This window comes from Eleginops maclovinus, chromosome 20 (genome assembly GCF_036324505.1).
Source record: "Eleginops maclovinus isolate JMC-PN-2008 ecotype Puerto Natales chromosome 20, JC_Emac_rtc_rv5, whole genome shotgun sequence".
Taxonomy (NCBI): domain Eukaryota; kingdom Metazoa; phylum Chordata; class Actinopteri; order Perciformes; family Eleginopidae; genus Eleginops; species Eleginops maclovinus.
The window spans coordinates 587,538-604,186 of NC_086368.1; the positions used below are offsets into that span (position 1 = coordinate 587,538).

General features: G+C 42.9%; 2 protein-coding genes across 3 annotated transcripts; both read right to left on the reverse strand.

The window, feature by feature from the left end:
* Nucleotides 1-543: 543 nt before the first annotated feature.
* Nucleotides 544-9,746, reverse strand: cass4 (Cas scaffold protein family member 4). Its single transcript, XM_063909787.1, has 7 exons — nt 9,636-9,746; nt 4,203-4,625; nt 3,498-3,581; nt 3,291-3,407; nt 1,876-3,189; nt 1,648-1,731; nt 544-1,456 (listed from the first exon to the last, which is right to left on the reverse strand). Exons 1-7 carry the CDS (start codon nt 9,636-9,638, stop codon nt 1,040-1,042), a joined length of 2,442 nt encoding a protein of 813 aa, XP_063765857.1. The 5' UTR covers nt 9,639-9,746; the 3' UTR covers nt 544-1,039.
* A 613-nt stretch (nt 9,747-10,359) lies between these two features.
* Nucleotides 10,360-14,563, reverse strand: cstf1 (cleavage stimulation factor, 3' pre-RNA, subunit 1). Of its 2 annotated transcripts, none has more exons than XM_063909885.1 (6): nt 14,424-14,563; nt 13,899-14,092; nt 13,539-13,816; nt 13,248-13,445; nt 12,689-13,079; nt 10,360-10,864 (listed from the first exon to the last, which is right to left on the reverse strand). In XM_063909885.1, the coding sequence occupies exons 2-6, from the start codon at nt 14,065-14,067 to the stop codon at nt 10,605-10,607; spliced, it is 1,296 nt and encodes a 431-aa protein (XP_063765955.1). In that variant the 5' UTR covers nt 14,068-14,092; nt 14,424-14,563; the 3' UTR covers nt 10,360-10,604. The 2 variants fall into 2 exon arrangements, with proteins under 2 accessions (XP_063765955.1, XP_063765954.1); XM_063909884.1 differs by having other exon boundaries at nt 10,361-10,864; nt 14,181-14,486.
* Nucleotides 14,564-16,649: the final 2,086 nt, after the last annotated feature.

The following is a 16,649-nucleotide window of genomic DNA, read 5'->3' on the forward strand; positions in this document are numbered from 1 at the left end:
CTCAACCCCACTGAACACCTTTGGGATGAACTAGAACGGAGAGCCAGGCCCTCTCGTTCAACATCAGTGTCTGACCTCACAAATGCTCTTCTGGATGAATGGGCAAAAATTCCCATAGACACACTCCAACATTTTGTAGAAAGCCTTCCCAGAAGAGTGGAAGCTGTTACAGCTGCAAAGGGGGGACCAACTTCATATTAATGCCTAAGAATTTGGAATGGGATGTCATAAAAGCTCCTGTAGGTGTAATTTGTAGGTGTCCCAATACTTTTGTCTATATATTGAATATAGAATTGAAATGATGTAAAGTTATGGGACTTACAAGAGACATATTTTAGACAAACTGGCAAAAGCTGGAACCAATATATCCTAACCTTTACTCTTGATAACGGGTTAAAATCCAAAGACACTGGATCCTTAGATAAATAACTGATGTCATTACTGAATAAGGCTCTGTGTGCGGTATTCCCTTTATAGCCTCTCTGCAGAGGTCACTGTGGTTCATTTATGTATAGTTAGGATAAACAATAACAAAAGGTCATGAAAAGTGCTTATTTTTTTATTTCTTCTATCAATAAAAAGCCAACATAATGTTTGGGAATGCATAACACATTTCTTTAAAATGATTTCCATACATATTCAGAAAAAGTAGACTGTATCAAACTACTACCCTGAAGAGTATACCTCTAACACAATAAAGAAATAAAATACATAAATCATCCACATAAAACATGTTCCAAGTAAAAATGTTGTAAATTATATAATGCAAATGTTTTCTCATACTTACTATTTTAATGGCAATTTAAGTTGGCTTGAGTACAGTAACCTAAATGTGCAACTTAGTTTGGATTCCTTTTTTCTACCTTCATTAGCATAGTAGCCAGTACCTGCATTCATAATTATGGTGAAATTCAGCTGAAGTGGTGACAGTTTTGGCTAGTGAAGCATCAATGTAGTTGAATATGAAATGAATGAAAAATAAAACAGACGATGAATAAAAGTCCTTTGCTGTATAAACAAATCCCCATGCTTGATATGTTCAGAGGTCAAGCGATTTCCGAAAGTGCTGTGCTCTTTGGGCAAGTTCTTGAGCAAACTCTTGCGCCTCTTGCAGAGCTTGCTCATCAGGGAAGTGCAGTGCTGCCTTCTTGGTCGCCACAGCCAGCTGCTTCAGAAGAGCACACAGGTGGTTGCTCCTACACAGGAGGTTCTGGGGGGAGCCTACACGTTGGGCCTCTCTGTAGAGGGTGTCCACCAGCCTCTGGCCCACCATGATCACCAGCTTACTCTGCGAGATAAATTTCTCTGGTGGCTGACCATCCCGGACACTGCCCACGAATCCCCCGATGGCCTTCTGGAGAGCACCAAAATAAAGCCGGCAGTGCTCTGACACAGAGGCTGGTCGATGTTCTTCTGTGCCACTGCAGGACTCAGAGGAGTGGCGATGGTTAAGAGCCTGAGCAGTGGGACAAAGAAGGCAAAGATTGACACACATTGTCTTTATCTGACAACAAGAACAGTTTTGATTCCTGGATGAAGGCATATAGATTCATGTAAAAAAAAATACATTAGAAGCAAAGATGTTTCTCAATTTGGTCATGCTTATTAAATAGGAACTAACCCCTTGTTTAAAAAGAAGATACTGACCTTTACATTGTTATAAACTTTGTCTGATGTGACTTTTGGTTCTTTCTGCACCTCCTTCAGCTGCTTTTCAAAGTCATTCTTTGTCTGAGGAACAGTCAAAAGTTGGTGATCATGAAAGTTACAGTATTATATGTGCTTTGAGTTTCCTTTGGATACTAGGTCATCATCAGTTACCATGGTAACTTGACTTTATCATTTAAGAGGATTCAGATGATAAGAAGTTTTTACCTTTAGCTCTATGTAGTCATTGTCATCCTCCACCAAGGCCCCTCCTGGTTCACTCACATCAGGACTCTTCTTTATATCTAGCTGACCTAGGGGGTGGAGAGGCTCTGGAGCTTTCCGTGAGGCTCTGAACAGAAGCTTGCCATTGGCATTGATGATGGATACCAGACGCTTGATGTCCTCTGGAACAGTGCGGGCCACCATAACGAAGCGATCCAGTTGATCAGGTATCTGGACCTGCCCGGGGTCCTGACAAAGTGTATTCAGGGGCCAGCCAGCCATGTTCAGAGCACTAAATGTTTGTCGTAGGATCACACCTGAGTCTTCAACAATGGACAGCTGTTTATAGAGCCGTGCCTGAAGGTTGGCATCGGTCAAACGGCGTGCATTGCCCTTCACATCCAAAGCAAAGTTTAGGAAGCACATAAGAGAACACACAATCCCCTCTGATGCGTCTTTGATTTCCTTCAGGTGTTTCTCCAGGTGTTCTTTGCTCCTCCAGTGACTGCTGACAAACTCCATAAGACGGGGGACAGCCCTACAAACTGAAATTTGCAGGTCCAGAATTTTGCGACAGGCTTGATCCTGGCTGAGAGTCACTTCTCGCAGAGGCTCGGGAGAGGGGGAACTCAGAGTCAGAGAGTCACAGGAGCTGGCGGAGGAGCTGGAGGCCCTGCTGATTCTTTGGCTGTCTGCTGCGGAGAGTCGCAGGGTTTTACCTTGATCATTGTCCTCTTGCACTGGTGACTCCCCACTTCCGGGAAGGTCATGGAAAGATGTACAGGCCAGGAAGTTCCTCATTCGCTGCAGATGCACCTTTGTGAGTTCATGAGCATTACTTGAGTCGCTCCGGCACTCTAATGGGATATGATCACTGGACGGTTGATTGAGAACTCGAGTTAAAGGTTCCTCCTGGGGTGGGACTGCATAAACTATGTCCTCCGCAATCCTCTTAGTTGGGGGCTTGTCATAAATTGGGGCTTTTGGCAACACTTTAGGTGGACTCGGGATGTCAAGTGAATTAGGTTTCGGTATATCATAAAGCGAGGAGGTTGCAATGCCTTCTTGAATGGACCAAGCATGTGCTGAAAGAGTGTCATAAAGTCTACAAATGGCTTTGGAGTGCATGGTATCATTGGAGATTTGGGGTGGACTTAGTTTCTCAGGACCCACTGGCACATCATAAATCCACTCAGGCTTGTGGGGGGTGGGAAGGGTGCTGTATCCACCCATCATTCTTTGTTGGGCTTCTGTGGTGGAAGGAACAGGGATGTCATAGTTTGGATCCTGAGGCATGGATGGTGGAACTGCATACACCTGTTAACCCCGAAAAATATGTCATTATTACAGCTATGAAGGCAAAAAAAACTAATTTTAGGTTCCTTGCTGAATAATCCTTCTCAATATGTTTATCTCACATAAGAGTCTAACAGACTGCCACAACTTGAACTCTCCGGAGAATCAAATCTTTTCTCCAGCTCAACAATTGGAATCAGTGAGTGTTTCCGTGGCATATGTCTGGGAGTGGTTGATGCCTGCAAAAAGAACATATCAATAACAGCGGCAGAATATTTACAAAAAGTCTCTATCTGATGTATTTGGTTATGTTAAATGCAGGAACTCACAGTAAAAACAGAATTTCGTCTTGCTTGGCTCGGGACGTCATAAACCTCTCCTGGTGAACTGGACAGCTTGCTTGAGAATGAAGGCTGCAGACAGAAATACAGGCTATTCAGGGTTGACTGTTACCACTGCTTTGACCAGAGCTGCATTACCTCATTGACCTCTCCATCAACACATTTATGTGGACAGTGTTTGCCCATATAGTGCAGGAGAACCCCAATTATGTTACACTTGCCAATTAACGCAGCTTTATAATAGAAACCATGCTGCTTATTTAATTGTTGGTGGCTACTGCAGAACGGAACAGGACTCCCCTGGAGCAGGAGAGGAAATGGTGAACATGTGAGTTTATTTCTCTCCACCTTCTGCCATACAGATACTTCTGCCTTTTTGGGTCCCAAGCGGCATGAGCTGCTGTTTGAAGTTAAAAGTGTCTGAAGTCTGTGTCTGTTGGTCTTTTATAGGCCCATAAAGACCCCGGTGCAACGTGCCTGTCCCATGGAGAGGCCCCTGGTCCCCATCTGTAAGCTCTTTTGCCAGCAGGGGTTTCACAGCTTTGCATTTCTGCAACATTCTACCTCTGTAATCATGAGGGTGAGCTCTTCCCAAGGAAAAGTCCTAACTTTGACCCCAGTTACAATAAATAGAAAGATTAAGATCTACATTTAGGATTTTGCTCTTTCCGACATAAATTCAATATGTGTTACCTTGTTTTCCTCAGGTCCTCCTGTGCTGTGCTTTAGTTTCTGCTGCACTGGCATTTTTGAAGCTGCTAAATGAGTGGACGGGATCTTGTAGATCTTATCCATGCATTCATAAGCTGGGCTGCTGGATGGTCGGGGTAAACATGGGATCTGGTAGATATTTTGCACACTGTCATCAGTTTCAGCATCAGTAAATCTGGATGTTTCTGTGTCATGGGTAAAGGAGCTTGCAGTGGTTCCAGTTTGTGGTAAAAGCTGCAGCCTATTTGCAGGGGCCAGACCATGGCGTCCATAAAGAGAACACATCCACCATCCGCTTGTACCAGCCACGCTTTGATCCATCACCATGACAATGTCCCCTTTTCTGAAAGCCAGCTCATCTGCACACTCTGCAGTGTTGTCATACAGAGCCTTTGCCAGTTTGTTCTACAATAAAGAACAGAGAAAATGGAAATGAAGGTTAGAAGACACTTTTCAAATGACAAATGTAAGATAGTGAACACAAAGACAACCTCCATGTGCAGCAGTGCTGTGGTCAGTTTCAAAGTAAAGATCTGCATTTAGTTGTTGGTTCTGGATGCGGCTGAAAGCCTATGACAACATCTCCTCTTGCAAAATACTACTACAAGTTGCAGATCTGAGTAATGAAAACCTTGCACCATTACAGTCATTTTCTAAATCATTAGTAAGCAAGTCTGCATTCACACACATCTATACAGAGGCTGGCGTACAAGGCTAGCCTCGGGATTCATAAACATTGACACACACGTTGTCCAGGTCATTAGGAGCAAATTGGGGATCAGTATGTTAGCCAAGGATCCAAAAGGTTGTCAAAAGTCTCAGTGACTCCTTCCCTTGTTATTAACATGCCTGGGAAACAACATCAAACTGAAGTAGAGCTCTTTTTGTTCTGAATGTGGCACTCTGTATCTCTGGAAATTGAAAAAGAATGACTGGAGGTCTTCCTTGCTAATAATAATAAATGATACAGCGAGGTGGTAGGAGGTATAATAAGAATACAGTCCAATGTGTAGTATACAGATACAGCATGTATATGTTAATATGCTAGTAATTTTACTTGACTATTTCTATTTTCTGCTACTTTAAACATGTAATTCCCTCACACAGAGGATCACAGAGAAAAACAGTGTTTTGATTTAGAAGGGCTCTGATAAAATGAATGAAGAATTGGTCCGTTATGTATTAAAAATAAGAATAAACCCTTAATGGTCGCACAGAGGGGAAATGTACATTGTGCATTTGGCCCATCCTAGTGCTAGCCATATGTATGGCACTGGGGAGTGTAAGGAAAGGTGCCTTGCTCAGGGACACCTTGGTAGCACTTGGTCTTTCAGGGAATTGAACCATTGACCTTCTGGTCCCCAAGCCAAGTCCCTACGTACTTCGCCAGCACCTGCGCAATTGTGTGTACAGCAAATTTTTTGAAGTAAATGTAGGTCCACTGACAGTCAGTACGCCTGCTAAGGCAGCGAAATGCCATTAAAATGATATTAAAATAAACGTAACCAAAGCTGGCTTTAGATCAACGTCAGTGAAGGCATCATTTCATTACCAGCGAGAGAGGTGAAATGTGTTAAAAACTGGACATCTCCTGTTTTTCTGCTTTACGATACGTGTTAATTCCACATCTTTCATTCCAACAGCCAACTCTGGAGTCTAATAACTCTCTCCTCTCGGTGCTGATGGTCATTCATCTCTACAAGTGATGCCGCATCATTTGCTTTTAACAGATCCAATGTGTTTGGATGTAGTTATTCTTAAGCAACCTGATGCCATTTAAGCACCCTCAAAAATGTGAGTGTGTGTGTGTGTGTGTGTGTGTGTGTGTGTGTGTGTGTGTGTGTGTGTGTGTGTGTGTGTGTGTGTGTGTGTGTGTGTGTGTGTATGTGTGTGTGTGTGTTTGCTAGCTCTGAGGGTGAATCCTCTTCAACAAAGAACCCATTCACCCACGCTCAGCACCTGTTGGATAGAGGCCTATAGAGCCCAGTGACTGCAGACTGTGGACCCCCCATAGTACACACACACACACACACACACACACACACACACACACACACACACACACACACACACACACACACACACACACACACACACACACACACACACACACACACACACACACAGAGACATGTGCTACAGACATGCAAGTGAAGAACTAAGGCTCAGATGATGGTCAGTAGCCCCCCCGACAACATTTAGGTAGTTAGACGACATTATGACGGAGTGTTTTGGTCATGAGAGGCTGTGTGTGTTTGAACAGCCCGCTCAGTGCCAGTAGTTTCAGCATTTTAACCAAAGCCTGTCATGTGACATGTTTCTGGGATCAGTTTAACTCTTTTTCTAAACGTAACATAAAGACATTGGATTGAGGTGACTGCCTGCGGATCACAGAGTACAGTAACAAAGTTTCATTCAGCTGTGACTCTTCTGGATTCCTGCACACGCCTGCTTGTGCCGCTCAGCCTCCGGACAGCTGGCCCTCGGCTCTTTAACGTCACAGCTGTCTGCTCTCTGGCCCTCGCTCCGTCCTGTTCACAGATTATCCTCAGCCCCTTAAATGCACCTCAAGAAGCGTTTTAAAAGCTTCTGTCCAGGCAATAAGATGCTTCTTCTACAGGTTGGATGTGGAAAGTATCATTGTTCTCAACAATTATATTTTCAACTGACATATGAGGCCAAACACTTAGCTCTCAAATTGCGGGTTATTAATTCACTGTTTAATGCAAAAAAAATAAACAAAAAGAAAACTTTACAGACCTACAGGTCTTTACAGGCAAAGTTGAAAATCACAACCAACACTCCAAAACCCAATTACATTCAATTAACAACGATATAAAATAAGAGGGTGCACATTTCACAGGATGAAACGTGCAAAGCAGTAGATCTGTCCAAATGCTAAATGATCCTGTAACAGAAGGGGATAGAGATGAAGTCATTCTTCCCTCTATTTACTGTTTTTACTTTCATACTTGAGCTTAAAGCGTGGGAACCACACTCTGACCTTTGCCCCCTGGAGCCCAGGGTCTGCTCCTCATCATTACACACTCACACACTGCAGGCCCAGCACAACACACACTCAGGATGAGGCACAGCACAGAGCTGAGAGGAAGCCTTTTCTTCATGTGAATAGGAAGTCAGCATGTAAATGTGACATCTTAAATGTTCCCAACTATCTGAGAGACAGAGAGGGAGGGATAAACAAATGTTGAAATCCCTGACAATTATATTCTGACATCACCTTGGAAGCAAAATACTGTAGTTGTCTGAGTACAATAGGTCATTCATTTAAATAAAGTTCTAAATTAGCAAGCAGATTGAAGCAAAGTTAGATTTATGCACTGCCTAATCCCATACAAGGCTGTTGTGTTCTCTCATCGTCAAACTGTGACCACTTCCTGCACACAGTGGAGGAGACCAGGGTGCTGCTGGTTTTATTTATAGCTTTAGAGAAGTATGAAAGATGGCCATCAAATATCTGATTCAGCTCTTTCCTGCCTGCCTGCCTGCCTGCCTGCCTGCCTGCCTGTGTCTGTCTGTCTGTCTGTCTGTCTGTCTGTCTGTCTGTCTGTCTGTCTGTCTGTCTGTCTGTGCTTGTGTGTGTGTGTGTGTGGGTGTGTGTGTGTGTGTGTGTGTGTGTGTGTGTGTGTGTGTGTGGGTGTGTGTGTATGTGTGTGTGTGTGTGTGTGTGTGTGTGTGTGTGGGTGTGTGTGTGTGGGTGTGTGTGTATGTGTGTGTGTGTGTGTGTGTGTGTGTGTGTGTGTGTGTGTGTGTGTGTGTGTGTGTGTGTGTGTGTGTGTGTGTGTGTGTGTGTATGTGTCAGGCAGTATATGACAGCAGAGGAACTTATCTCCGTGCTCACACTGCTGTTATTTATACTCACACTTCCTGTGTGACAATGTGTAATGGAGCGTTTGGTGATGTTTAACCGGTGGTCAAAATCCCTGAGCAGTGGCTTGTTTCAAACATAGACACGAACATAGTTTACCTATTAGACATTTAACACATTGAACTTCATTGGAGATAGTACTATAAAAACATTTCATATTCACATTTCAGAATGCTTTTCACTTTGTGTACCTGCTGTAACTCTGATGTCTCATTAAAGCTACACTATGGGATTTCTGAACAGCATTAGAGCTTTGGAGCAACGTTGTGTAGTAGATCCCTGCAACCGTAGTGAAGACAAGAAGTGATGACACACTTTGGCCTTGAGTTAAGATTCCTTTTTGTGAAAACAAACTGAAATAAAATATAGATTACATCAGGTAAAGATCTACAAGGATGCACAGAAGAACATCAGCTCATCTGAAGTAGCCATGTAGTGTTTGCAACACAAAGCATCATGCTGTGAAGGATGTGGTGAGGATCAGTGGCTTTCAAAACAATGCTGTCAGAATCACCTTACCAAGCTCAAATGAACCACATGCTGCCCAATAGTGGCTTATTAACCACCTGAGAAAGGTTTCAACGTTTTAACTGCTCAATGCTCTACTTGTCCACCTCTTATATATTTGTATATATTCCAGAGTTTATTAATATTCCTCAATGCATGGCTGGATAACCTATGGAGTGATAGAAAAGAGTGGGCGTGTCAATGTAAAGCTCATGACTTGTACTGACTTGCCTTCCAAAATAGCTCTCAATTAGCCAAAAAAAAAGTTAAATTCCATAAAGAACTGACCTTCTAGAACGGATATGAGATGGCACAACTGAAAGTTAGTCATCAACAAGGCAGTGTTGATGAGCTCAGATAAATATTTGCCTTGCATGGGAAAATGTCCGGGTGATCTCCTTCCCCTCTGTAAACTGCAGAGGACCTGGGAGAGAAAGCTCCTACACCAATCAGATCAAGGCTTCTAAAACATTTGACCCCAGAGAAGTTGCAGAGTGATTCTGTACTTTTAATCATCAACTACTTCAATCCATCAATCAGAACTAGTCTTACAAACACCTGTAGAGAAAATAATGCTGCTAATATATGCTTTTTGTGGTATAGTTGCAACCAGTTTCAGAAAACAAATTCACAAACTATCAGTCATTAACTTAACATGTCATGAACACACTCAGACCAGAGTGGCCCAGCTGAGGTTAAAGAGGCATAAGATTCAAGATTCAAGAAATAAAGCTGGAACCAGATCACACCCCTCAAACTAAAATGACCCTCACCTGCATTGGTTCTGATAATTCATGAATGGATATAATGGCTCTCTGAGTAGATGCTCTGAGTTGTGATGACTTGTGTGTTAACAGGCTCTCAGGTTACAGCTCAGAGGGGCTGTGTGGAAATAGGCAGCCGCTGACACAGCAAGTTAAACAGAAATCAGAGCAGATGGTCTGCAGGGACACATCCGAGCAGAAACAGAATGAGGAGATAGTTACTTTTAACTTTTGAACTGCAGCTGCAGTACTCACCATGTTAGCGTTGTCCAGTCCACACAGAGGAAGCAATCAGTGAACCATCTCACCCAGGAGCTGTGGATCGGCTCTCCTCCTCGTCTCTCAGGCATATTGTGTGAACAGTCACTGAGACACACTGATCTACGTGGGGGGCGGGGCCTCTCACTGACAGAGCTGCTATCCTGCAGCCCCATTGGCTAGAGACAGCCCTTTCTCTGCAGCTGCCCCCCCCCATGTCACTGTTTAAGCAGAAGTACATCACTAGTTTACTTTTCCAACTAACTGAGGGGAATTTTTCAGATTTTCTTTTATTTTGCTTCCTCTTTTTAGAAATGTATAAGGCCGGTTTTGGGGGGGTTTGTTTGAAGCAGAAATGTTTGTGTTTTTTGTTGTTGTCTGGGCAACAGACAACAGTGCCCGGGGAGTGAGCTAGGGTGTCACTAAAATAGACTGTGTATATTTATGTGTATATATATATATATATATATATATGTCACTCAGCCCAACATAGTATTTTGGGATTCAAATGTTTTGTCTAAAGAAAGCTAATCCAACTGCCTATAGGTTTATAAAATATTTGTATCTACAATTATTAGTGTGTGTGTGTGTGTGTGTGTGTGTGTGTGTGTGTGTGGTCTTAAAATATCTACAGGATATGACTAAAGCTGTGGTTATGTGTTCAAAGAGGACTTTTCATCATCAAATACACAGAAGAAGCTTCTTCCTTTTAATTGTTTAATAAAATTTGAAAAACAACATAGGCAAGACAAATTATGAAAGTGGAATAGAAAAGAGACAACTTTGCTGTCAACTCTAACATAAGTGAGAAATCAAACGTGGGAAAGACTTTCATTAAAAGAAGACAAAGACTCAGTGTGGAATGGACAAAAAACATCCAGAGAAATGACAACTCAAACTCAATGTTGAAATACAAAAGATCCCCAGCACAGTGTGTGCTCCTCACAGAGGGTGGGGGGCTGGGTCTCAGTCCGTGGTGGTGCGGCGGTACCAGAAGCGGGCCCTGAAGTCGTCGCTGCAAGTCATGAAGCCAGGGTTGGTGGGTGAGTGCACGATGCAGCGCACAATGTTGTTGTGTCCCAGGGACAGCAGGTTCTTCCTCTCGGCCGTGCGCGAGTCCCAGCAGCACAGACTGATGGTGCGCTCGTCTGGCAGCAGCACGTAGTCCTCCGTGTGGTTAAACACGCCCTGGGTCCTGTGCATCTGACGGCCGCTCAGCCCCGCACCTGCAACACACAGGGGGAGGGTCACTTCAACATGTGTATCAAATCAGAGCTTCATCAGCTGATGATTCATAGCTGCACTCATTTTAATTTCAACTCTGCAAGAGTATTAACATTGATATATTTTCAGACCCACCTGAAAAGGATCTTTTTTTTTCAGCTCATTTGGAGACAACGCGAGGGTCCAAATGAGTGTCAATCCCTGTTCAAATGTCTCACTTTAGTGGGGGGGGGGTTTAACCAATAAAAATGTACAATAAATGATTGCCTAAAGTTTAGCATAATTGAGTGTGCAGCCCTTGACTCCTCGCCTGGCGTCTTAGTCTCCCCATGGGAGATGTGAGCGGAGGAGGCGAGGGAGAGGCTTGAGGAGAGGGGGCTTGGGGCAACAAGCATTTATTGAAAAAAGAAATCATATCAATGTGAAGTTAAATAGATAAAAGGAAAGTCTCAGCGGTCCATTGTTTTATCTCGCGATACATGGCCCCATCCATCCTCCCTCCCCTCAATACGGTGCAGTCGTCCTGTCCCCTTTGCAGAAAAGCATCCCCAAAGAATGATGTTTCCACCTCCATGCTTCCTGGTTGGGATGGTGTTCTTGGGGTTGTACTCATCCTTCTTCTTCGTCCAAACACCGCGAGTGGAGTTTAGACCAAAAAGCTCTATTTTTGTCTCATCAGACCACATGACCTTCTCCTATTCCTCCTCTTGATCATCCAGATAGTCATTGGCAAACTTCAGATGGGCCAGGACATGCACTGGCTTGAGCAGGGGGACCTTGCGTGCGCTGCAGGATTTTAATCCATGACAGCGTAGTGTGTTACTAATGGTTTTCTTTGAGACTGTAGAGGGGGATGAGGCATGCTACAATCTGTTTGGTATGTTGAGCTAAACACTTCAGACATGTTTTGTATACATACGAGACCTATAATATATTGCTCAAATATAGCATAAAAGGAGACCTTTAATGAAAATTGATGTCATTGTGAACGTAGTGTGGGAAATTTCAAAACTGTAAATCTTGAATTTTGTTCTGATGCAAGTTGTTGCATTTAATGGAAATCAAGCAGTCTAAAGTTTTTCTCTTTTGAATCGGTATAAAATTAATTCCAGACATCTGTCCTTCTAGATGTGGGGATTTAATTCTAGCTGAAGTACACTGGCATTGTGCTGTGTTTATTGAAGGGCGCATGACTTTAAATATGTTTCTCTTCATTCTACTTTTCTACCTCAAATGGCTAAAGCTGGACTCAAATCTGAGCAGCAGCTAGAATTTGTGAGGGTTCTCGAATCAACACACTGTGTAGAAGCACTAAACATATGAAACATTTTTGTTACAAGAGCAGGAGTGTTAAGAACATTTAGATGGCTGACACGAGCTAAAAGTTATGCAATTTGAATGCGAGTGATCAAGTGACTGCAAAAAAGCCACGCATCTGCTTGTTTTAGGTGGTTTGATAGCCTGCATTTTTAACCGAATGGGAGGCGCTTACAGTGTACAGAAACAAATGCAAAATAGACTGCATTTACAGAGTGATGAGCACCAAACTAGAAGGGAACAGGTTTTAGGTGGAACAGGGGTATGTGAGCCCCTCTCAGAGCTGCTGGGGCAGTCTCCTTTCCGGAAGGAGGACGTATTGAAGGTGCAGGTGGTTAAGAGTACATGAAGTACAGCCTTTAGCTGTTAACTATAGAGTGAGTGGACAGGGAATCTATCTTAATCTACTGAGAAAGTGTCTGCTAGTCTGAAATCTTTTTTTAAAAATGACGTGCGAACTGATTGAATGGAATATGAGAAAAGACTGCAGACTGTCTGAGAGTATTTACCTGTGTATTTGACCAGCGTCCGGCCTGTGGAGATCTCCCACAGTTTTACCACAGAGTCCTTGCCACTGGACATAATGTACTTGGAGTTCTTGGAGAAGATGGCGGAGCAGACCTCGGCTCCATCGTGGGCCTTCTCAAACGTGGTCACGCAGCGGTTGGAGACGCCATCCCAAAGCTTGATGCTGCCGTCCTTGCTGCAGGAGACGTAGCTGTTAGCACTGGGGTTGTAACTCACACCACTGATGGTGTCTGTGTGTTGATCCAGCGGGTTGCAGGACACAAAGCACTGAAAGGTGTTGACGTCATAAAGGCGGAGTGTGGGGTGCTGCGTTCCAACCAGCAGGAAGTCACCGGACGGATGAAAGGAGATTGAACGCAGCATTTCTGCTTCCTGTTGCGAAACAGATAGAGAGATGATTGGATTACAACTGAATTATAGCAGTCAGTGTGAATTGAATTGCTGATGTCAGCCTTGTTGACATCAGCAATTCAATTACTATGCAACTTTGCATCTCCACTTTCGTTTACTAAAACAAAGACAAATGGTTCTAGAACTGACCTGTATGTATTTAAATGCTCTTTTTGCAGAGGGCTTGGAGTAGTCAAACAGTTTGAGGGTGTAATCTCTTGATCCAGAAGCTAAAATCTGTTCGGTCGGATGGAAGGCGAGGCAGGTGACTTCATCCACGTGGTCATACAGTGTTCGTATCACAGGGTGATTCTCCATATTTTGCTGCGCTGTCTCATTCATCATCACCTGACAGATAGACATTAAGACACAGAGAAAACAGTTAACATAAGCAGCTGGATTAAAGACCTGCAGTGTACTCTCATTTCAGTTCTGCTTCACCTCAATAGGCATAGCGCTCTTGGCCAGCATGCGTTCAGTATCCAGGATCTTGATGGAAGCATCAGCAGAGCCAGTGGCAATCAGCTGGCCATCGCGGCTGTATGAAGCCACACGACAGGGACCCTTATGTGATGTTACGTAGCAGGTCTCATACTCTGATGCCTCTGGAGACATGGTCTGGACATCAGCATCAAATTCCAGATCAATCCCCACACCAGGCGCCACTGTATCTGAGCGCCCAATAGCATACTGGACTGCACTGTCATCATTCTCCATCCCTGAAAAAGGTTGGAAAATGAACAATCAGGGGCTGTTGATGTTGACCATTACACAGGTCAGACATGAAGGAGACAATATTACCTGTTTTAGCCAGCTGCATCAGCTGCTCAGAGGGCGACACCACGTTCTGAGGCTTCACCTCATTGATCAGATTGTTGGCAATGCTAGTGTATCCGTCATACAGCAGCTGGCTGATGATCAGCTTGTACAGGTGCTGTCGGTCCTTCAGAGTGGGTTTGGGACGGAACATGTTGGGTCAGTGAGAACAGAGGGGGCTGAAACAAAAGACACAGAGTCAGCAATATGTGCAAGCCAATGCTATGCTATAAACTGGTGTCTAAGGTTGTCCTGTGTCTGCCTTACGTTTCAACACGGGACAATAACGCTGTAGCCAGCTACCGCCAATGAATGGAACGTTAGCAGTATTGCTAACACCGTTAGCTTGTTGCTACAGTGAAGGCTACACAGAACATTACAACAGCAGTAACGGTATATGTATGAGCGCGGGTTAAACAACGGAGCTGGCCGGAAGTGTGCAGCCACAGCAGCGTGTGCCGTCTGAAGATATGAACTGAATATCACATATAAAACATAAACATGTCCAACCCTCTGAAAACGTTCAATGGCGCTCCTGGACCCAAACGTCCATGCTTTGTATTTGCGTCACGCGTCACACCTCACGTCTTACGTCACAGCACTGAAAGCCTACGGAGTGAGGTTGCCTTCACCGCAAACGGAATTTGCGGGTAATGTCAAAGTTCCACCGGAGATAGAACAACAGCAGTGTTAGGCGTACATGAGACGTTTACGAGGCAAAAAGCGTGGTCACGCATTGAAGAACAACTCCGTCTGTCCATTCCCCCATATGTTGAATGTGCTTGTATGCTTTTTTAAAAAATGTTTTACTGTGCTCCATAAAAAAAGAAAGACAAGCTACGCGCCTCTGCCAAGGATTGAGCATACTTTTGTTGCTTTAAATGCACTCTAAAACACAACTCCAGGATGAACAGAGACACTTACGTTCAGTTCATCACTCCCAGGTGCATACCATGTGTTGGCAGCTTGTTGTGCTGCTGAAGACTGCAGTGGGGCATGAGACTGCTACAGTGTTGGGTATCCAGTGAAAAGGCATTATTGAACATGTAAGTGAATGTAGGCCTCCAGCATCCAGCAGCCACCCACACAGACTCTGAGTGGTCACGTCCTGCAATGTGGCTCATCACTTCAATTGCCAACAAAAAAGAAGTGTAGTGAAATACACGCAGATGGTTACTGTTAGATATTTCATTTCATTTCCATCTTTATTTCTAATAGATTAACAAAACTAATAAAAAAAAACAAATGTTAATCAGAATACTGTTTTGGTAAAACAGTTTATATATATTTGTTTAATATAAATTGTAAACAATATTTATATATTCAACCATATTTAAATATTTAACAAAAATATATTTAACAAAAAAACGTAATTCCCAGCCCTTACTCAACTGCTAATAGTCCGTAAAAATAATTTCTGCCATTATAAGTAACTGCTGATATCTTGTTAAAAAGATGGGTTTATCCATTTCTGGTGCCATGACTTGAAAGATCTGGTGTAATGCAGCGTGAAGAGGCAGATGGCTTTGTAAAAATATGTTACACTTATTATAGCTGAAACTTTTATAAAAATCCTCTCACAATAAGTGCAATAAACCATGAAGGTACATCTCAAAACTGAAAGAAAAATGCAGTATATTGTCTTCAAATTAATCCAAACAATTTGTTTGTGTAAAGAAAGTATAATTTGAGAGTGAAATACCAATAACAAGTGATAAAGGGGCCGCTCTAGATGTAGATTTTGCATGATGACCTGAGATTTTGGAACATTTTATAAGATGTGGGACTACCGGGATCATGTCAACATCAGTGATAACTCAGTATGTCCGAAAGTTCTACTCTGTGGCAAACAATATAATCTGTCAAAAACATTACACATTACTGTTGACTGTGTGTCTTGGGAAACACATGTGTATACACTTTACTATAGTTAGCAATGATTTCATTAGTCTGTCAATCATGACTGAAACTAGGACTGAGCCGTGTAAGGGGGTAGAATACATGCACGGTAAGAGTTGTCTTGTTACCATGTCAACACAAAGCATGCTCTCAGTGGATCAGCCTGCAGTTGCCGTGGAGACCAGCTAGAGTCTAGCAGTGAAATGATTTAAAAAGTACTTGTTTTACTTCAGCAGATCTTACCTGATAATTGCAATTTAACCCAGGTGAGTGACAGAATAATAAAAAAATTGGAGCTATTGAGAGTATAAATATTTAGAAATGTTTTTCATGTATTCACATTTAAAAGTAAAATACATAGCAACTTAAAAAATGATATAGTAAACACTTTGTACTCTAATGTGAGTGTGATATGAATGTGTTTGTACTTGACTCTCCCATGTAGTATCAGTGTTATACATAATATACCATGAATATTATGTTAGTAATACTAAATAACTATTTATTTAGGTTTAAAATGTAGTTTTGGTCATATGTATCTTGTAACAGACTAAAGAAGGGCACCTGCAACATGTGATGTAACGGATTCTCAGACTGACGCTGGGTCTCTGACACTCACATTTACTACTGGAGAACCATGGACAAAAAGTGGTAGTGTATGTGTAAAAGTATGTTTTGTATTTGTCTTGTTATGCTGCCATGAACTGTTAACATAGCTATGATCTGTTGGATGACATTAGACTAAACAAAGGTGTGCACCTGATAACACATCATTCCTCAGGCTTTATAAGAATCCTGAGTTCAAAACAGAGCAACACAACCTGTATTGTGTTTCTA